Source organism: Gymnogyps californianus, chromosome 2 (assembly GCF_018139145.2).
Source record: "Gymnogyps californianus isolate 813 chromosome 2, ASM1813914v2, whole genome shotgun sequence".
NCBI lineage: Eukaryota > Metazoa > Chordata > Aves > Accipitriformes > Cathartidae > Gymnogyps > Gymnogyps californianus.
Window position 1 is genome coordinate 120,918,527 of NC_059472.1, and position 22,013 is coordinate 120,940,539.

Genomic DNA, 22,013 nt, shown 5'->3' on the forward strand with positions numbered 1-22,013 from the left:
GGCGCCGGGCGGCAGTGCACGGAGGAGAGGAAGGGACCGGCCGGGCCGGGCGGGGAGGGGACGGGACGGGACGGGACCGGGGCCATGAACGGCTCGGCGAACTCGCTGCTGGACAAGGAGGAGCACCCACTGCAGCTGGGCGAGAGCTTCGAGCGGCGGCCGAAGGCCTCCTTCCACACCATCCGCTGTGAGCGCCACCCCGTCTCCCTCTCGGCGGGCGCCGCCGCGGCCGCCCCTTCCTCCCCCTTCCCCTCCCGCTCTCCGCGTCCCGTCCCCCTGCCGCCTGCCCCGGCGGCGCTTCTCCTTCTGCCGCACCCATCCCTCCTGCCGGCGAGCCCCCTCTCCTGGGACCCCTTCCCGCCGGGCGGCTCCGGGGCGGGGGCAGTACCCGCCGGGCGGCCCCGGGGCGGGGGGCAGTACCCACCCGGCGCCCCGCCATCCTCACCAAGGTTTCCTCCCGGGGTCCCGCAACGGCTTCTTACTCGTTAAGGGCCGTCCCCTCCCCGCCGGCCTGCGGGGGCCTCCGGCCCGCCACGACGAAGCCTTCCTCTCGCCTTGGCCGCCGCTGCTCCTCACCGCCTCCTTCGCGCCGCCACGCCAGGGCTTCGTCCCCCCTCAGCGCCCGTCTCCCCCCTTTCCCTCTCGCCCCCCTCAGCGCCCGTCTCCCCCCTTTCCCGCTATCTCAGCGCCCATCTTCCCTCCTCGCCACCCCCACGAGTGTTTTCCCCCCAGAGGTGTCCCACCCCAGCGGGCAGCCTGAGGGGAGAAGGGGAAGGTGGATGTTGGCTGAGAGCGCTGGGAAAGGAGGAGGTTTGAGCAAGGCAAGCCAGGGCCGACGAACAGCTCATGAAGTTTTTCATGAAACATGCGTGAATCGCTTAGGAGCATAAAGCGATCCCCTCCATGAGGGGGTGGCTTGCCATTTTATTTTATTTTTTTAATGGCAGTTGCAGGACGGGTCCCCGCAGGCCCCGGCCTGGTGGGAGTGCCTGGAGAGGAGCGTGGCTGGTCGGCAGCCCAAGCGCCCACAGTTTGATATTTTAACTGGTTATTTTCACGATGAGGCAACGTGTAACCCAGCAGCCCCGTCCCTGGCTGTGCCGACTCCAGCCAGCTGTAATAAGTCACTTCCCAGGAAAGCAAGCAGAAATTACTCAAACGCATACAGTACTGCCTAATAAGTGTAAGATAAAACCTGAGGTAGGGTCTCAAGCAGTTATGAAGTTTTTGAATAATTGGAAGAAGATGTGGTTTTTTAAAGACACCAGATATTATTCCAACTGCTCTATTTAGCATTGGGTACATTGAATTTCATATTAGAAGACTGTTTTGAAGAGGAGCTCACTGTATCTTTCTGCTTGGATTCTGTGGGCAAGAAATTGCTTTTTCTTCCCCTAAATGAGTCCAGGATTGAAAATTAGTAGTAAATCACCAACAGTAAATGAAAGTAATACTAAATTTGTATTTCAGTAGCTTTGTATTAAGGTGGGGAATTTATACAGTTAACAGTAGGATTTTTTTTGTTTTATGATGCATAATCCTAGGCCCAGTCTCACGGCCTGTATTCATATACTACAAGTAAGTAATTTCGGTGATATTAGTCACCCGAGTGCGACTTGAAAGAACAGCTTTCTAGATTGAGCTGTTACTCGTGCAGATGGTCAATGATTGAGGCAAAGCTATTTTGCTCAATAGTAAACTCTGTCTAGTGGATTAACACTTAAATTCTGTGTGTTTCACCCCTCTGGTTATACATAATTCCACCATGCTAAAAAATACCATAACATATGTTTGGTACATTTAACTGTTTATACATAATACTGAACAGTTTTATCCAGCACTAACATACTAGCAAATCTCCATTTATAAATCAAAATTTTAAAATAGACCAACTATCAAATGAATGAGGTTGTTGTCTGATAGTGTATGAATTAAACCCAAGCCATATCCAGATAGAAATATACTGGATTTCTAGAACTGAAAGTGCTTCAATAATCAATTTCTTAAGGGATTGCAGAGCCAAAGCGCTTCAGACTACAACTGGAAGAATGCAGTTTTATTTCAAAAGAGCTTTCTGTGTGCTGTATTTTCCATCCGTGACTTTCAAGTGAGATCTCTTCATTTCCTGGTTATAAATTTTTTTTCTAACTGTTGATCTGGAATGATTTATCTGGGATCCGAGCATTACATTGTTCCTGTAATCCTCTTCACACAAACTACAATAAGAGGATTTTGTAGGCTAAATTTGTTTCAGCCTTCTTAAAATACTTCATTCCTTTCTGTAATGTTTATGAAATACTGTACTGAAAAACTGGATTATCTCTGGAAAACACGTCTTAAAAACATTTGACTTTTGGAAAAAGGACTGTGGGTACATTTGGAGGGACATATGTGCACTCGATGTACAGCAAGATTAGCCAAGCACGTATACCTAGTAAGCTAACCAAATGAAAACAATTTGTTGAGTGTTTAGAGTAACTATATTTTGCTGATACCTAAGAAAGAAGTGTGATAGTGATATTCCTTTTAATTTAGTGACTGCGCTGTTGAAACTGTTGATCCCTTTTTGGCAAAGACACTAGCTCTTGTACCGCTGGTTTGTTTTATTTAGCAAGCTTGCACATAAAGTAGGTGGGAAACAATAGCTAGAAATAGATTGCTTAGATGAAAATGAAGGGTATGATTTGGTCTGGCAGATAAGGCAGGAGGATTAAGTCAAGTGTGCCTGATTCTGCTTGTTGCATTGTCAAAGTAAAACTCAATTAGACATTAATGTCTTCTTAATTTATTACAAGCTGGGGTTTTGGGTTTTCTTCTGCAAATGTGCTTTTCATAGTGGAACTATATTTTAAATTTGTTCTGAGATATTAATTTCTTAAATAATGCAGTAATTAAAAGCCTTGATCGTGAATATAATTGCACCTCTTTGTATCCAGAGATGCTAGAATTGAATGGAGGCTTATTTTAAAAACAAAGCAAACCAACCTATATCTGTCTGATCTTATTTCACTTTGTCTAAATCCTGTCAAAATATTACAAGTTCTGATAGTTTTTTCTGGTTTTTATGGCTCATCGGCATGACAGAGTAATGAGGGGAAAATACTTTTAAGTTAAAATGCTCTTAGTTCAAATAAATACACTAAACAGAAGTGCCTTGTTTGGGGGATAAAGCATTCTATACAATGCAGCAAAAATACTTAAAACTAGGGTTAGTTTAAAACTATTACAGTGTCACACCCTAGTCATGCTTTCCATCCACAGTGGCTTTGGACTAGCATGGAGCCTGCTGAAGTAAGATTAGCCCCTCTTTTTTCCTCATAAGTGAGATCTGAGGTCTCCTCTACCCTTGAGGAGGTATTGTGGAGGCAAGATGGCTGTTAAATAGCCACAAATATCAGTAAGGCTAAATTAGTTGGTGTTGCTAAATTAGTCTTTGTCACAAAGAAAGTCCTCAGGTTTGGAATTGGCAGGAGCCATGCAGAGCCCTGCGTCTTGATACTCTTTTGAGATGCATGGTAAAGTTTTACACTTGCCTGCAAAATTGTCACTCAAAGCCTGGGGTTTGGAGAAGTCTGCTTTTGGTCTTCAAACACAAGGTCTAGAACCTTATTTCCATTTAAAAAAGGAAGTTCAGAATCTGGTACCATCATATGACTGGGGCACTGAGCATAGACACGTTGTACTGGTACGTTATTCCACCCCTGCTGTAAACACTAGTGTGTATATTAGCATTCCCTACAATCACAGTAAATGTGCGGTGACTCTTTGCAGGGCAGGATGACACTTCTGAAGACTCTGTAAAGACTCTAAGAAATGTAATCACAGTTGTTTTCCTCTTTAGATGATTTTAAGCCAGCATCGATTGATACATCTTGTGAGGGGGACCTCCAAGTGGGTAAAGGAGATGACGTAACAATCACTTTGCCACATATTCCAGTAAGTTTGTTATATACGTGTCCTTGTTTACTCTCCAACAAATTTGCAATGTAGTTACAGTCTCATGTAAATGTTATTTTCGCTTCCATCTTTGTTGATATAAGTGGGTTCAATATTTGAGCAGCCAGACTTGTAGTGTGTTAACCTTAGGAAAGGACTGTAGAATTGAATCTTTGTAAAGGGTTATATTTGTAAGGTCACAGCCTGTTCTTTACTTTTGATTGCTTCCTTCTTTCTCTTCCTTGAATAACAAGAAGATTTTTACTGTTAGCTGAAGCCCTATACCTGGTTTCCATCCATTTTTAGTGCTATGGCTTAATGAAGAAAGGCAGAGTAATTTGGGCTTTAGTCAAGGTTTGATGTTCAGAAACCACGGGTAGGCCTGTAAACATATTCTTCCCATTACTAAAACACGTACAGATAGCATAGAGGGTTCCCTGCCTTTAGCTTTATCAGTGGAAGCGAGGGGGGTGGTTCTAATGAGTGGCAATGAAGTGGTTTCCCATCCACTTCCTCCTCAAATTATGCCATAAAGATCTACTCTGTGAGGATGACGATCAAACAGCAATAAAACAAGTGATCAAATGGTTTATAGGTGCAGCTGTTCTGTAATTGAAGGTTCAGTGGTTTCCTTACCAAAACAAAAGAAAGTGCTTGCATGCTGGAACTGGATTTGTTTATTAGCTGAAGTTAATGCTATGTGTCAAGCCAATAAACCAGAATTCACAGACATCGATGGGTTTGGTGGTTGCAGGAGGGCAGCAGTCAGTTTGGAAGTCGTGTCAGATCCTTTTGGTATTGTTTATTCTAGCATGTTGGTGTTTTTAATTGGTAGGTGATGGTACTGTGATAATTCTCACTGAATGAGGCTTTAGCCTGCTTCCCCCCACTCCTGTTTTTCATATGGCTTTGGTCGCCTTTAGTGCTGCAGGAGGTCACATACTGGTTTTTGTCTATAAAAATGATGAGCGTGGTAGTGCTATTTGAGAGCAGGTAACAATATGGTTAATAGCAGTGGCATTCATCTTGGATTGACTGGGAACGGTGTTGTTCATTCGTCTACCATGTTGAACAACATCACTTGTAGTGTCCCTTTCCAAATCTCTGTACTGATGAGTTTAATTTGATTGTCTTCCCATGAGTATGAACAGCTTTAAGCTTATAGTATGCTTCGGAGGCTTAGGCAGCTAACTGCACTGAATGCAGCCACTGTGCATATGTTATCCCAAGGCAGTGCTGCCTGGACAGAGAGCTGGAAAACACTGAGCATACTGCAAAAGAGTGAGAAGTTTTGAGATCGTTTCATCCTGACAAGTTTTACTGGATTTCTTGGATCCTGCTTTGGTTCTCAGTTGCCCAACAGCTGGATAGGATTCAGATTCTAAGTTGTTTTTTGAAATTGCCTGGTCCCTGAGGATATCTGTGATAATTTGTTCAGTAGAGATATTTTGGTGTCCCTTGCTGCTTGGATAAATTGAAGTACTATTTATACATGTGGATTTAGTGGCTTTAATATTTGATAAACAGTCTTGGTTGGGGAAGTGAAGAATTTCTCTTTGTTAAAAAACCCTCACGCATGAAGACAAATTGATTAAATGTCACCTGTTTCACCTACCTTCTTCTTCTATCCTGTAATCAGCAGAATCTGTAAGCCAGTGTTATTTAGGCACTAACATAAAACCTAAACATTTAAGTAGAAGGGTGGGACTGTTAACTTGCTTAAGCAGGGTTCCATTTCTGCTTATTTTTTTAGCCAAAATCACAGTCTTTGCTGAGTTAGGAGGCTTCTGGGTAGCAGAATGATAGCCAACAAACAAATCTGATCAATTTTCATTACATTTGTGCATTATACATTTCCTGACTTAGTTGTCAACAGCGAGCAGGATTTGACTTTCAGCTTGCTTTTTATTCTCTTAAATGTTGCTTTCCTCTCTTAAATGTAGGAATGATAAAAATGTAACATGCCTTTGAAGACTAGACTTTCTTGAGACATCTTTTCTGAATCATATCTGTATCTCTTACTGTATCTTTGTTGGGAATTCAGATTTTTCACCCTTACTGTTCCGAAGCCATTTTAAATTCAAACATATTCTATTCATTAGCAATATGGAGAATAGGAATTGCACTCTGAGTGGTTAAAATATGATTGTTCATTTTTACTACTCAGAAAAAAATGTAGAAGAGTGTGTTTTTTCCTTTTCTCCCTGATTTTGGTTACTTTCCTACAGCATGTGCAAAGGTGCACATGAATAAACTTTTATTTCTTTTGTACAATAGCTATACATTACAGAGAAGTCTGAGAAAGTTTCGTAGCTGAGAACATATTTCTGTATATCCCCTTTGAGTAACATGTCCTTTTTTGACATGGCCAGGTGTGTGTCCGTGCTGCTGTGTGCAGATAGACCATAGATTCTACTTCCTGTAACCCCAAAACCAGGTGTATGAGCCAGCCTGTGCATGGGTGCAGTACAGCTGAGCATAATCTCAGCAGTGTCAGTTAGCTAGTGTGCACCACCACATGAGTTTGTCTTTATTGCTTCTCAGTCTAAGCCATTAGACTTTTATGGCTCTATGCAGCATTGTGTGGACTTGGAGACTTTCTGGAAGGCGTCAGAATACCCCGTTTGCTTTTGAGAAGACATTTCGGTATAATTGCATGGCATCTACATGCTAATCTGACTTTGAAGAAGGCAGCTGTTCTTACATAGTTTGTGACAGTTGCTTGTAATCCACTATGAAAATACTGCCTTTTATTTATTTTTATATATATAAAAAATATATATATAAAAACCACAAAGCAATTTAAATTATTTTTCAATTGACCACATATTTCTTTCGGCAACACCTCTGCTACATGAATAATTAGCACTTTATTTCTTATCTAAACCCAAGATTTCCAGAGCAGAAATGTCAAGAAGATTTCTGACACTTTTCAGGGCCAGCTATGCAAATTCAGTTATGTTACCATTTTGGGAATGAGAACTGTAAATAATGGCAACCATGGAGAAGATGTTTTGTCACTGCAGAGACACTTAAAATGATGAAAGGCATAATATTGCTATGAGGAAGCATCTGATCTACTGCATATAACTGTATTTTTCCCTTTTCATGAATGAACATTTTCTGTAGGAACTAAACATTAACTGCTTAGCCTCTTGGTCAGAACAATACATATATTCATTTCTCTTAGGGTTTATAAACTTTTGGGTAGGGGAATATAACCAAACAAATGTGTGCTCTTTCTTTGATACCAGGGTTCGACTCCACCAATGACTGTGTTTAAAGGAAATAAAAGGCCATATCAGAAGGACTGTGTGCTTATTATCAATCATGATACTGGGGAATATGTGCTGGAAAAACTTAGTAGCAGCATTCAAGTCAAGAAAACAAGGTAAAGCTGGGGACAGGGCTGTGGATAGAATTAACTTTTGCTGAAGTTTCTTCTTCAGACTGTCTTTTGAACCAGAACTCAGTTTTGTTTTATTTTGTAGTGATGTTTGATTACTAAGCCGTATGGGCTTTACATGGCCAATTATCTTGCCTAAAAATGCAAATAGGAGCGTGAATCCAAGAGTAAAGAATTTGTAAATTCTCCACTGCTGAAAGGACATAATTACAGTTTGCAATGAAACACCTCTGATGATTTGAAGCTTTGGAAGCTGACTGAAGGATGGGATGTGTTTCAGGAATCTCTAGTTAGCTGAAAAAGACCATGGAAATATTAGGCTGTCAAAAGGATTGTTGGACTTTCTAGGTTTGTTCCCTACAGCTTCCTGTGGGAGTCATGATGCTTTAATAATATACTCTTAGAGAACAAGAAACACTCATCCCTGTATTGAATCAGTGATATATAAAGTGGAACACAAGTCCAAAGCCTCCAGCTCTGGGGGGGGGGAACTGTAGAAATAATGGTTAAGAGGTTTTGCCTAGAAGAATTGCTGAGGCCAGAAATCCCCTCTGACCCAATATCCTTACTTCACTGCACAAATGCTGCAAAGTGTGCAGTTGGAGCATTTTTAGTAGTCTTGCTGCTCTGCAAGTACCTGAAGTTTCTGGATCATGTTCTTTCAGCATGACTGGACCACAGGTTATTGAGATATAAAGAGAAAGCAGTTATTCAAATGTCTCGTGAAGAAGAAGCTCTTAGATAATTTTGCAAGTTTTACATTTGGAAAAAAAAAAAGAAAAAACTTTATTGCAGTGTAGAACTTTTAGCTGCTAAAACTACTAGAAATGTGGGTTGCAGCTCATCAGCAGTTGGCTGGAAGTTTGCCAAGAACACCTTGAGTTCCAGGTAAATGGGCTGTAATGCTCCCCTGAATCAGTGATGTGAAAACTCATCCATGTGGCATTCATCTTGTCCAGTGGATATGAGCACGTCATAGATGAGATTTGAATTCCTAGTTTAAGTTCTGCTGGACTTTGTCCAGGTGAAGCTTAAGTCGGAAAGGAGCAAAGAAGTGCAGCAGGGCTTGGGTTCAGTGAGGTGTTTGGATCCACTGAGTTTTGGCTCTGGTGAGGTGAAAAATATTTCAGTTTTTCTCAAGCAGAGGCAGGGTAGTGAAAAATTGGGGATCCCTGTTTTGAGGAATAGTGCTTTGCAAAGTTGTTCAGTTTTCTAGATCAGAAGTGTCTTTTTTTTTTCATGGCTACTTTGATCTTTAACGACCTGTTGACACTCTGTGGGAGCAGAGTTTTTAGTGTTAATGTCCTGATGACGTTCACGGAGGAGTAATTGTGTTTATTCTACATAAAACCTTCTGTAGTTCCAAGAGCATAATTAATACTGGAAACAATCTTTTGCTTTTACCTTTCACTTGATACAGTGAGTGTATTCCCAAATCCTCACTTCTACTGTAAATGACTGTGTAAGCTGCATTAATGTGGTATCTAATAGCTGCATTCCAGTGATGAATGAAGAGGTGGTTCTGTGCTTAATTTTTGAGGTTGCATCTACAATTCAATGAGGCACAGAGATACCTGAGTTACTGCTAAATGTACTAGCTCAGATACTAGAATTGGTTTAGGTGAAGTCCCAGGAAGTTCCGCATGGGCTACTTTAACTTGTTTCTCAGTGAGATTAGCTCACAGGCACAAAGTGTCACACTGCTGAGCTGGGACCCTCCTAGAACTGAAACTGAGCTCTAATATCCACGTAAGCTGCTTCTGCGCTACAGTACATAAAGCCATACCCCCAAAGGCTTTGGTGTTATGTGATAAATACACCACACACTTTAACCTCATTATGGTGTACCATAGAGGGACCTGAGTTAGTATTTTGTTTTGTGGTTTTTTTCTGCCAAGGATATTGACTGTCCTACAATCTCAATCACATCATTGATTCACTAAAAGGAAGAAATACCTGATTTGAATTGAACAGCTAGGCATAGCGTTATTCTGGAGACTATTTCTGACTAAGGAAACAGGTTAAACTATTTTTAAGGGACAATAGCAAATGAATGAAAAACAGGTGTTAAATGCTTCCATGTTGTATTTAGCAGTAAGAATGATTGCTCTAGTCAGGTTGACCTCTAAGAGAGTTCAGTTTGAGATGATTTAATTGCCAGTGAGAAAATTATTTCTTTTGTTGTGATTGTTTTAAGCAGGATTTTGTTATGAGTGGATTTGTTTTATCATGTAGTTACTTTAAATTACTATGATTGCTTATTCTTTTTTAAAAATACAAATACTAATTGCTAAATTAAAGCCTTCATTGTTCTTCAAGTAGAGAATTTGGCACCACTGAACCACATCTGGGTTTGAAAATACATTTTGTAAGGGTGTTGCAGTGTAGTTATATATGCTTATTTGTTATTGAAAGCAAGCGTTGTGTACAGAAGGCTGTAATTCACTGTTTATCTTTATAAAAAAAAGTAGAGATCTGTACAAAAGGAAGTCACAGATGATGCATTAGTACAAGGATATTGAAAAAGCTGAACGTAGTTGCACAGTACCGCTGAATGTCTCTGGTTGTTTTTTCAGAGCAGAGGGCAGTAGTAAGATCCAAGCCCGAATAGAACAACAGTCTGCTCGAGCATCTCAGCCTCCTTCACAGTTCAGAGCCCCAACCAAGCCAGCAGTTGGACCTAAAACTTCTCCTTTGAAAGATAATCCTTCGCCTGAGCCTCAGCTGGATGACATTAAGAGAGGTAAAGAAGGGTTTGTAGTTTCCTGAGTTTCGGTTGGTTTTGTCTTTCTTCTTTATAAGAGAAACTATGACTGCAATTTATAAAAACGTTAGAATGTTCAGGGATTAAAAGATGGTACTTGACAGCTGATTTGTCATCTTTATATCTCATTTTAAGGCATCTTAGTGAATTATTTATTCTCTTCTGCCAGCATAGATATTTATACTGCAGTCTTCTCTGGCATGAGAGAACTTCCTCTTTCTGGATAATTTTCTCTCTTCCAAACTATTTCTCTGTTCTGAAAAGAAGACAAAATAAACATGAATTCAGAAACCTGTAGCTGAGTGCTAGATGAGTTGAATGGGTGTCTTAGGCGACGACGACAACAACAATAACAAAAGCTGATGGTCCAAGATCTAGTTATGCAATCAAGTAACTTGGACGAAAGTTATTCCTGCACTGAGTAAGGTTGGAGCCATTTGCCAGTGGGATGGAAGGGCTGGGTGGCTGTGTTCCCATCACAAGACCTGGAGCTTGTGCCGTGCCAAGTAGCGCTAGTAGGGGAGGGATGAGAGAGTGAACAACCCTGCAGCTTCCCCTTTACCACAACCACTCCTCTGCAGCTTCGATCATATCTGCCATATAGTTGCTATACTTGTATTAAACTACCTTGAAGGGATGACTGGCTCAACTCAGTCTCATGGTCAAGGAACACTTTGTCTCAGTGTTTCACTGTGGGCAGGGCGCACTTTCTTTGCCCATGTCCTTCCTTTCATACTGGTGTGATACCTGGTTTTGCTGTGGATAACACAGTCAGAATGAGGAAGACTTTAAATTTAAATTTTTATTTGGTTCTCTTGTGTTTCTTGTCTGGCACCAGATGCAATTATTTTATTTTAAGATTGTTCTTTCTGTCTAGTATGTTTTTTTCTGGGTCTCTTTCTCTTCTCTTCTGTCCCATATAGCTATTTTTGCCTGTAGACTTAGCCTATGTTAATTGCCCAGACTATGTTAATTACTTAGCAGAGTATTTTTTCAGTTCATGGTAATCACTAGGTGACATTTTTACTGCTAAGCTATCTGTGTGTTTGCATAGGTGCTGACTGGTCTCACTCATTCGCAGCAGTAGTATTTTCAATACCTGGACGCTGGTCAGCAGACAGAATCAACGTCTGAGAGTCTGTTAGCTACAGTTCCCTTAGCTGCATTGCCATTTTTATTTTCTGTGTAATAGGTAAGGAGAAAGATAACAGGTGATATATCAATTTAAAAATTGAATCAGTTGTGAATTTTAAATGTCTTTTCTTGTAGTGTGTAATAAGTTACTTAACCATTGGGGCACTCTTTTGTATACATACAACAATTTGTAAAGGTCATGTTATAGTAAAATAATTACATTTGTCTGGTGTCTATTCCACAAAGACCATTTTCTAGTGGTCTAAAATAGAAGTCACATTGTTTAGAACTGTCCTAGTAATTTTTTTGCCATCTGATCATCTTTTATTGGAAAGTAGCTCCAAATAAATAACCTGTAGAGTTTTGTTTCCAAAATCAAGCAAAAGAACACCTGACTTGTACTAAAAATACTTCAAGTTGGTGTTTTATAGGGAGAGTCGTTCAAGGCCCAAAAAGAGCACAAATACCTGGGCAGGGATTTTTTTTGCTTACAGTATATATGCTCTTGATAACTTTTTTCCAGCATTGATTATCTAGAGCATCAGCATTAGTAAACCATTTATATCATAAGAACCTACTTGGGAAAGGTAGAACTAAAATGGCACCATTCTACAATGAAAATAATTAATAAAACTTAACTGTAAAAGCTGTGAGAGAGTCTTCAGTCCTATTGTCTTCCCTTAATGTGTCTTTTTATGAACCAATACTTGTAAATTCTGAAAAGACTGTGTTCTTCCCATTCAAGCAGTAGCTTTCCTTTTGGGTGAAGTACCTCCTTTGTACGAAAGATAGATAAACATAAAGCCGAAATTCTTTTTTCTTTAATGGACACAGCACAGAACTTACAATCCCCAAAGGTGGTGGTTGAAAGGATCTCTGGCACTATGACACTCTCTTGCTCCCAGTATGCCCTACTTAAGGGTATGGTAAGACACACAGCCCTTGTGATGTTTAACAATAGTTTTAAGGTAACCTCGGTGCAGGTTTCTGCTTTCCCCAGTACCCTCAACTGTGCATTCCCATAGCTCCCCTTACAGATGAGCTGGGAAATGAACTTTCAGGTAGGTCAGTTCTCTCTCCCATTACACAGCTGTCCAAACAACAGGGCCTGAGGACAGAGAGCATGTGGGAGTTGAACCAGTCCTTTCCTTCATGCAGAGAGGCCTTTGGGAGGCTGTGTCTAGGGTCCTGCACCAGAGGAATCTTTTCCCCTGCAAGCTTTTGTATTGTCCTCCTGCCTGAAGGGAGCAAAAGAGAGGGTAAGAGCTTGTTCTTTTGAATACTTGGCTACATCTGATAACATTTCATTAAGCGGTGAACATTTGCACACATATACCACAATACAGCCATTTATGTGCATGAAATAATCGGTGTTTATCAGACATATTTGACCACAACAGAAATGTTTTCAATAACATTGACATAATTACAGCATGCTGTACTTGGGAAAAAAAAACCCACAGAAACTGTTTCTGGTTTGGAGACTGTAAATTCAGTGCTTAAAAATCTGAGTAGATCTTATTTACCTAAAATGCAGCTGTAGTGCGTAAGTATTATGCCATAGCACTGTGTTTGTCTCTCAAGAACACCTCAATCAAATTTTTTGCACTTCAGAGTAAAATACTGCCTCTTCTAGCTGCCATCTCCGCATGCTCAAAGTGCCAGTATCAAGTTGATTTCTCTCCACCTTGCATACCATTACTAATAGTAAGCATTCTGCTATAGGCATACAACCTTATCCTCCCTAAAGCTGAATGACTTTATTTCCAAAAGTCCTTGGTATTCTTGCAGCCCAAGGTTAGGGCTTTAGTTAAAAATTCTGCGTAGCCTATTGGAATTGAGAGAAGAGGTAAGAACTCTTAGACATGATTATGGAAAGAAATTAGGGCATTTGATACTGAATATATACAGAAGACAGCCCTGTTGAGAAAGGCTGTTCTGTTTGTATAATGATTTCTGACCTTGAGGTTTTTTTACTCTAGAAACTGCATTGACTGCCAGTGTAAACCAGTAAGCCATTTTGTTTTCTTGAAACAAAGCCTACAGTTGTAACATGAAATGTGCAAAAATTAAGGTTCCCCTAGCAATGTCAGCCTTTTCAGATGATGTAGACTCAATTAAGGCAGGTGTTCAAAACTATACTATATGGAAAGCTTTTTTAAAAGTAGCTGCTGCACATCCTAACTCTTGTCATCTTTTAAACCTTAAAGGTGCATCAACATGAGGCGTTTGATCTTACGGCGCAAAAAGATCTAGGAAAGATCTGACTCTTTCATTGTTCCGCTTAGCATATATGTACACATATACACACACAACTATTTTAATTGGAGGCTCTGCAAGGAAATGTTTAGCCAAGGCTTCAGTACCTATAACTGCACTAAGCATAACAGGCAAATAGAAAAATGCAAAATCAGACAATTTTAAAGCAGATATGTTTTTCCCACAAGGCTTTGGTGTCATCATTGGCTTAGGCACCATCTTTGACAGAGTCACACAAGAGGGTTTTGAACAGACTTCCTTAGTGGCCCTGCTCGAGTTCTGCCTGACAGACTTTTAGTGATGCAGCAGCCACCATAACATCACTGAAAACAATTACTTTTTTCTCATCTGCACAGATGAGATGTTTAGAATTTTGGGCTCAAGGAATTAAGAGACACCTGAGGGGAAGCTGACAGCCTGTGAGGCTAAAGTTGACTAGAAGATGGGCTCACACCAAGTTTCCACCAGTGACCACTGTCGCTGATAACACCCTTAACTTCCCAGTCCTTGAAGCTTGTGATGTTGGTGCTGTTTTGCTTTTCCTGCCTGTATTCAGCACAGTGGGCCTTACCACTTCTTCCAGAGCATTCTCGCTTTCCCTCCTCATAACCAAACCTCTTTTATGGGCTCTTAGTTTTCTGCTTCCCCAGCAGAAAACCCTCACTTTTCAATCTGACACTAATCTCTAATTCTGTTTAAAATTAGCCAGGCTAATCTTCCTTTCCCATTCGTCAGACTGCATCACTTCCTTCCTTCAGTTACCTCCTTGCCTGCTGTATCGAGTTCAAACTTCTTGTTTAGATTTTTTTTTCCCTAGTTCTCTGGAGTGCATTTCTTATTGCATCTTTTCCCTTTCACCACCAATGCCTCTTAGATTGCGTCACCTTCATCACACTATTTTGTATGCTGCTTTCTGGGCTGCTATGTTCTTCTCAGCCTGTGTGCCAACACTCCTCCATTTCAGCCATAGACGCTAGCTCTGTAAGCGTACATGTGTAATTCTCAAGCACTTGTCCTTTATTAAACTTGTTTATTGAATCTTTTTGCAAAATGGACTGTGGTCTATAGGTGATTGTGCTTGCTACAATCCAGGATATTCTAACAATGTATTATTATCATCACTATAATTTACAACTAACAACTCCATCACTAGAAGTAAGTGGAAATTTTACATCATTAAGCTAGGGGGAAAAAAATTTAAATGGGGGCATTTTAAAGGGAAAGAACCCTTATTCCTGTTTATCTTTCCTTTAGCTTTCCCTTATGAATTTCTTAGCCTTGAACATGGGGACATTTACAATTTGAAATCCTTGATATGGCTGAGAACGGTGACTTACAAGTGCTCATTTGTCTGTGTATCTGACTCCAGGCATGAAATGGATTTTTAAAGCCTGCAGGACTGTGTTGGGAGGGAATAAGGGAGAAAGACATTACAGTACAAAGTAGTATCTTCTGTTGGCCTAATCATATATTCTTCCTCCCTCTTCCAATGGTCTCTTACACTATGTCTTCAAGATGAAAGAGTAAGTTTTACCTGGCATATTAATAAAGTACAGAGAACACAAGTGGTCTAGTCAGGGATCTAGATTTAGGAAGTAAGTTGGAGGAACAACCCCACTATCCTTAACTACCCAGCTGGAGTTAGTCATATGGTTGTTCCCTTTCTCTACACTTTCCTTGCCTCTGATTCAATGTAACTATAGCATTTGAAATCGACCTCTGAACTTTGAAATTGAAAAATAGCAGTTTTAAAACCGGCAAAAGAAAACTTAATTTCTCAAACCAATACATGCTCTCCAGCAAATACTGTGGAGGCTGAAAACTCAGCTGTTACTCTATAGTGTTAAGCAGCCCAAGGAAAATGGGTCTTATTAAAAAAGGGAAGAGTTCCAGTTGCTCAGACTTACTCCTGCAGGGGCTGAAGATAAGAAGCATTAAAATTGTGCCATTTTTACATAAAGGAAAGACTCCTTTTACATGATGGGGCTATGCCGTACACAAGAAGGATGTCCCCAACTGAGGAGCTGGGGTTCATCTCACTCTGACACACACCTGACCTAAGGTGAATTACTCCTGGCATCAGTTCTCCATTTGTCAGGTAGAGACGATAATACCTCATCTCTCCCTTCTTTCATTCTTGTCCCTTTAGCCTGTGACTTCTCCAGGGCAAGCACTGAGTTCTAATCCTGTGGGTGTAGAACTGCTAGCACAACAAAAGCCTAAATTTTGAGGGTTTCACATCCTATGCTTAACATGTGTGAATATTGTTCTCTCATGGAAACCTGCCTAGGTGAACTGAGTCATTAGATACTCAACTTTGTGGGTGGATACAAAAGAATTGTCCTCTAATAGTGTTTAGGCCACTTAGAATTATGACAAATTTAACAATATGGTATGATTTGGGGGGACTTACCTTAGTAGCTGTTTAGTAACCAGTCGTTCAGCCAACACTAGCTGTTGCTGATGCAGCTGTCGTGGTGCTGTCATGGTATTCCAGTGTTTCTTTGCACTGGAAACCCTGAAGTGGGGTGTGTCTGACTTGAATAACTTCCCAGTTTCAGAGTAGTCTCTGTATTTTCCTGGCTACTTGTAAGCTCTATAGCGGGTTAAGCTATTATTACCACTCCCCAACATGTGAATATTCTCATCTATTCTCATCTGCCCCACTGCAAAGTTATCTGATGTCATCCATCTGCTTCTGAAGTTTGTTTAAAATGAGTTGTGTGACTTTGCGCTGGTGCAGTTTCATACATTATCTGAAGTCAAGGCAGATTTTGTTGTGATCATGTGCCTATGCCCCCCCTTTTGTGTTTTCCAAAAGCCTAAATGTCACTGACATCTAATAATTTAGATTCCTCCACGTTAAGATGCTTTTAAAAAATGGACTGGCTGTTGGCCTGTAAAACTCAATCAGGAGATGTACTTACTTTGTATGTAGAGCATATAACCTGTTGAAAATAGTGAAGCAGGAAGTGCTTTCAGGCATGTAAAGTATATAAATAATAATAGTGGAAGTGAAGGTTTTATGATACTAACTTATGCTGTTGCTTCTTTAAATTTAGGTACAACAACTAAGTAAAAAAGTTTTCAGAATTTTTTGTTTTTCCTTCCTGTCTCTCTCTCATGTGAGATATTTTGATGTGATAAATTACACTTGACAAAACTATTGCATTTTCACATTCTTTTCCAAAATTCCATGGGGCCCTGTTTATGGTTTCAACCAGATGAATGTCCTTTTATTTCAGAGCTGAGAGCAGAGGTTGAAATTATTGAGCAGATGAGCAGCAGCAGTGGAAGCAGCTCATCGGATTCAGAAAGCTCATCTGGGAGTGAAGACGAAAGCTCCAGCAGTGAGGGGGAAGAGCCAGCACATGTTTCCCCTTCCCAGCCACCTCTCCAGCAGTATAACAACAGGAATGCTGTTGCTAACGGCACCAGCAGGCCACAAGGAAGCAATCAGCTCATGAACACGCTCCGTAAGTAAAGGCTTGTGTCTTATCACTGTGGGAAGCTGCTTGAGACCACTCATTTTCTTAGCATGTTAGGCTAACTCTATGAAGTGCAGTTTGCCAAATAGTAATCCCAGGGAGTTGCACTGGCTGAAATATGTGGGCAGGTTTTTTGAACAGAGGGCCAAGACCTGTCTGAAGGTGTGGAGATTGCTTCAGTTTGGTCTAGAGCCTGTGGGCATCAGTGCAGTGGCCCCCATTGACCATGCTGAGCCTTGATTCAGGTCTCCAGGTGGAATGAGTGGGTAGAAAAGCATCAGTGTGGGAGGATCTGGTGCACAGGAGGATGGGAATTATTTTAATGTGAAAAGACAGGTTAGACATAAACAGGGGGGTTGTCACGTGTGTCAGTTAAAGGTCTGTAAAGAATTGTGAATGGCACAAGGCTGTCCTGTGGTCATAAATGCACAGTCTCTGTGGTCTTTGTTATTAGCTGTATTGCTTTGTCAGAGTGTTTATACTGTGTTGGTCTCAGCTGCGTTTTCACAAATATCACATTTTGAAGGGAAATTTAAACTGCCATGTATTTGGTTAAAATATTACAGCTATGGCATTTGCAAGCATTGAATCAGTACAAACTCACTCCACCCTTTAAAAAGTGTAAAAAAAGTTTTTAAAGCATAGTTTTATCCCATGAGACACTCTCTGGGGAGATGGTGTACATCTGTGTTGCTCTTTCCTTGTGCTAGATCAGGCATATTCTAACTCAGTGGAGTTAAAATATTGCATTCATGAGAAACTAGAACTTAGTTATCATAAATTGTTCTTAATTCCTCCTGAGGCATGTTTGCATACGTCTCTTGGCACCCACACGCAGGGAACTGGTGGAGTTTAAATACAGATAAATGTAGGGTTTCCAGCTTCGAGAAGACAAGTGTATTATACAGACAATGCTGAAAAGGCCTGCTGGAAAACTGGCAAGGCCTGTCAGTCTTCCTGTCAGTAATGAATGTCTAAGTGAAATCCGAAGTTCAACAAAGTCAGCAGGACTCTTTCCATTTCCCTGTTTCTGGTTTGAGCTGCCTCTTCCCTGCTTCTCCTGGGTCACGACAACAATACTGCGTAGGTCATTGAATGTCAAGAAGCCTCTGACTCCAGGAGAATTTGGGAACTGGTAGGGTAGCTCCTTTTTTCAAGCAATGGTTTTTGCCTTTGGATTTAAAATCCTTTTGCCAAGGATTAATATGTCCTTGAGCATTCAAGTCACTGGTGACCATCTACATGGGGAGAATCACCCGTAACCCAAGTTCTTGTTTCATAAAAGGGAGAAGAGATGAAGAAATCCAGGGCATAGCCGTTGCATAGCTGCTCTGTAGCTGTTTGGGGCAGGGCCATGGGAGAATGCTGGAAGAGCTAGGTTCAGTTACCAGAACACAAGCATGATTCTTGCCCCCTTTTATCCCCTCCACCTCACCAAATCACAAGTGCTCTGCAAAACAGGGTCTGAGACTGTAGGTTTGATCCATATCCTGGCCTTCTTTTGTCTGATCTCCCGTTGCACTTTGGAGGGGGGCCTTCACCATCACAGCATGTGTTACCTTAGTTCAGCCAATAGCCTTGGGTTGCGATGGCTTTAACATTCCTTTTGGTTTATTGACATGTGGAGGCCCTGCCTTGGCTACCCAAAAGGCCTTAAAACAAAAAAATCTATTTTAAAAGGACCGAGAAAGCCAGGGAATTCCCCAGTGCCGTGTCCCAAAGCCATATACGGGAGCTTGGCTGGGTGGAGGCTGTGGAATGCCTTCCACAGCTGCTAGCATGGGGAGTGCTTTTCTCCCACCAGGGAGCAGCTTTGGTGGCTGTGGAGCCAGGGACGCTCGGTTTGGCCTGGATCCGACCGTGTATTAGCCCCATGCAGCTCTTAATGTTCTTGGGCATGGAGAGCAGTTCCATTAAATGACAGATGATGTTTGCATTCATTTCTTGTGTTAGTCTTATTTAAATCTGCCAGTGTAAATGTGACTGTTCTTTGGTTTGATTGCCATGAAATGTGAATTAACGCCTACTCCCTTGTTGTGTTTTGTTGGTTTTTGTTTTCCATAGGAAATGACTTGCAGTTGAGTGAGTCTGGGAGCGACAGTGATGACTAGAGGCTGAGCTTTTGCTGTTTCTGTTACATATACATGAAGAACTAATTTACCTTGAAGTGATCCTATTGCTTATGAAGAGGAGCTGGCACAGAGATAGTTCCATGTGTGGAATTTTAATAGAAGAAATGCATAGCCCTACAAAATAGCAGATGTTGAGGGCTGTTTTACTTTGTGAATTAAGTGTATATTTTGTGTATATTCTTATTCTTTTAAAGCTTTAAATAGATATGTACAGTGGGTAAGCCAATATATGTTCCTATGTTCCTGTCCATCATCTGTAAGTTTAATGTGTAACTATATGATGTCATCTAAAAATTCCTTTTTTGTAGAAGATATTCAGTCCATCATGACTTTGGGGGGACTTTTGTATATAGGGTGAGCATGAGCCAACAATGAGTTTAAAAAAAACATGCAGGAGCTAGCGTGTGCACTGAAGTGGGACTGTCATAAATTAAGTTTCAATACTAAGTTGATTTCTTTGGTTTGGGACTTTTCTAATGTCTTTTTATTGCTATTTATGGTTGATTTAATGGACTTACTTTTAAACAGTTGGAAAATAGAAATCAGAAAACCATGTTCATCACAAACCTTGCTGCACCAGTGCCTTACAAGCAGGTTTTTTAAATAGCGCTTCAATTCCTGCCACCTTTTCTATATGGAGCAATACTGAAACCTCCTCAGATTGCTTTTGCAAGCGAGAGCTGTATTTCACATACAGACAACTGTACCCTGAGGGCAGTTACTCTAGCAAGATAAAGGATATGCATCAGTCACCTGAACATACCCAAATAAGAACCAGATCAGCATTTTCTTCTGCAACTGAAGTGTCTCATTTAACTCAGACATTCAGACCTAGTCTTCAGAAATATTTAGGAGCCCTATTACCAGTGAAATTGCAAAGTGACAAATACAAGATATTGGACTTACTGAAATTCTAAGACCAGAGCCCTCTTTGCAGTTTCCTAGAGAATGCAGAAAGAAGAGATGACTAAACAATGAACCGTGAAACAGCAGAAGTCTCTCTCCCACCACGGTTGTCCGGGTAGACTTTAGTCCATATTGTTTGTTGGACGGGATCTCTGTGCTTGGCAGGAGTACGCAGAACATGAAATATTTGCCTAGGGTGAAATTCACCCCTGTTTAAGGGGGTTTAAAGGGTGCGTAGTTGGATTATCATTAACTTTTTTTGCTCGCATGGAAAATGAGTGCCACAGGCAGCCTCTTATAGCTTGAACACTGGGCTGACTTTTTAAAACCAAAATTCAACTGGCATAGGACAAGTGGTGCCCTAGTTGTGGTGTAATCCAGGGGAATGGGAAGCTGAATTGGATGCCTCTCCATTCGTAAGTGTCTGCTTTGCACTGCTTTTGTCTGTCTGTTAGCTTGTGTTTTAACTCCTGTTTGTTTACTGAGCTCTTTCCTTTTTTTTTTTTTTAAGGTGTTGAAGAGCAAGGGGACATTTGAAGGGAGATTTTATTAAATGGTTTATTTTTTTGCATTAGGTACATATTTAGGCATATTTTTGCATTATTGTACATTCATTTAAAAATACTCGGTTTTTTAAAAGTGTTTTGTGATGTGGGTACATATTTTAACAGACAATTATGAAATATACTTGATGTAAAGCCACAATTGCTCTCTTTTTTTTTTTTTTTTTTTTTTTCCCCCACCCTCCCCCCTGCCCCCATTCCTCCTCCGACAGTAAAAGTGCTCTGTTTTAACAAGCTTGTACCAATTTGGGATTTTACACTTTGGTGCAGGAGATCTGCATGGTAGTTGGCGGTCTAATTCATGCTGATACTGCTCCTGACTTTTCCCCGGCTTAAGATCTGAATAAGCAGGGAGACATTTCTCTGATGCCATTTCCCCGTTCCTGGAGCTTATTCCTGAGTTCTGTTGACATTATTTGCACTTAAATGGAAAAGCAGCAGTGCAGCATTTTCATTGCTTATCATTCACTGGCTGCTCTTGCACTCTAAAATCCAGGACATGTCATAGGAAGTTTACTAATTACGTGTCAATAAAATATGTGAAACTTAAGAGGATAAGACACCAGGCTACATTGATTTGAATCACCAATTTAATTATGGTTTAGATCAGCAAGTGGGAAAGCTTCATTCAGATAATCAATTTCTGCCTTGTTTTGTACTTGTACTCTAGGTCACGTTTCCCTACTACCCCTCCCTAAAAGATTTCTTCCCCTCCCTGTTTGTTGGTAACCAAATCAACATCTTTTCACACAACTACACCACTTTTTAATTTGGCCATCCTTCGCATCCCCTGGAGATGCATCGTATCAAGGGTGGGCAACCTGTTGTTCAGCAGCCCATGGGGCTGCTGAGTAACGCGGTGGCCCGCAGCCCACTCGTGGGCCTAAGTAGGCCAGTCCCTACGCATGTGTGACCAGCCCGTCCCCTCTCTGCCACTGTGTCCCAAGCGGCTCCTGGCATCTCCTGCCTGAGAAGCTCTCTGGGATCTTCACCCTTCCCACAGCTCTCAGGTACGTGGAACGTGTTTTGTGAAGGTGAACCATGTGGTGACTTCAGTAGGCAACTTGGAAGATCAGAAAGGGTAGCTGCCATTTTTTTCCTTTTTCTAAATATGCATGTGAGCGTGTTTTAAAGCCATTGCCAGCCTGACATTTTGATGGGGGCTCTTAAAATTCTATGTTTCATATATTAAGAAATAGTAAGCGTTGTCTATCTATTCCTATTAGATGGTTGTTCATTTGTTAATGATTTGTGGCAAGTTTTATTCCGATGGAAATTAGAATTCAAATTACTTGCAGTAAAGCAGTTATTTAGAATTCTTTTAACTAGTTGGCAGTATCTTTTAACATGCTTCAGCTCTGGGGCCCCCAACATAAGAAAGACATGGAGCTGTTGGAGCGAGTCTGGAGGAGGGCCATGAAGATG

General features: G+C 41.0%; 1 protein-coding gene across 1 annotated transcript; it reads left to right on the forward strand.

Annotated features, from left to right (window-relative positions):
- Positions 1-84: 84 nt before the first annotated feature.
- Positions 85-20,722, forward strand: EAF1 (ELL associated factor 1). The gene is made up of 6 exons (XM_050891295.1): positions 85-187; positions 3,842-3,936; positions 7,191-7,327; positions 9,919-10,085; positions 16,745-16,975; positions 19,052-20,722. The coding sequence occupies exons 1-6, from the start codon at positions 85-87 to the stop codon at positions 19,096-19,098; spliced, it is 780 nt and encodes a 259-aa protein (XP_050747252.1). The 3' UTR covers positions 19,099-20,722.
- Positions 20,723-22,013: the final 1,291 nt, after the last annotated feature.

Coding starts and splice junctions, on each gene's coding strand:
- EAF1 (XM_050891295.1), top strand. CDS start 85: ATGAACGGCTCGGCGAACTCGCTGCTGGACAAGGAGGAGCACCCACTG. Junction 7,328..9,918: donor ATTCAAGTCAAGAAAACAAG/GTAAAGCTGGGG, acceptor TTGTTTTTTCAG/AGCAGAGGGCAGTAGTAAGA. Junction 10,086..16,744: donor GCTGGATGACATTAAGAGAG/GTAAAGAAGGGT, acceptor CTTTTATTTCAG/AGCTGAGAGCAGAGGTTGAA.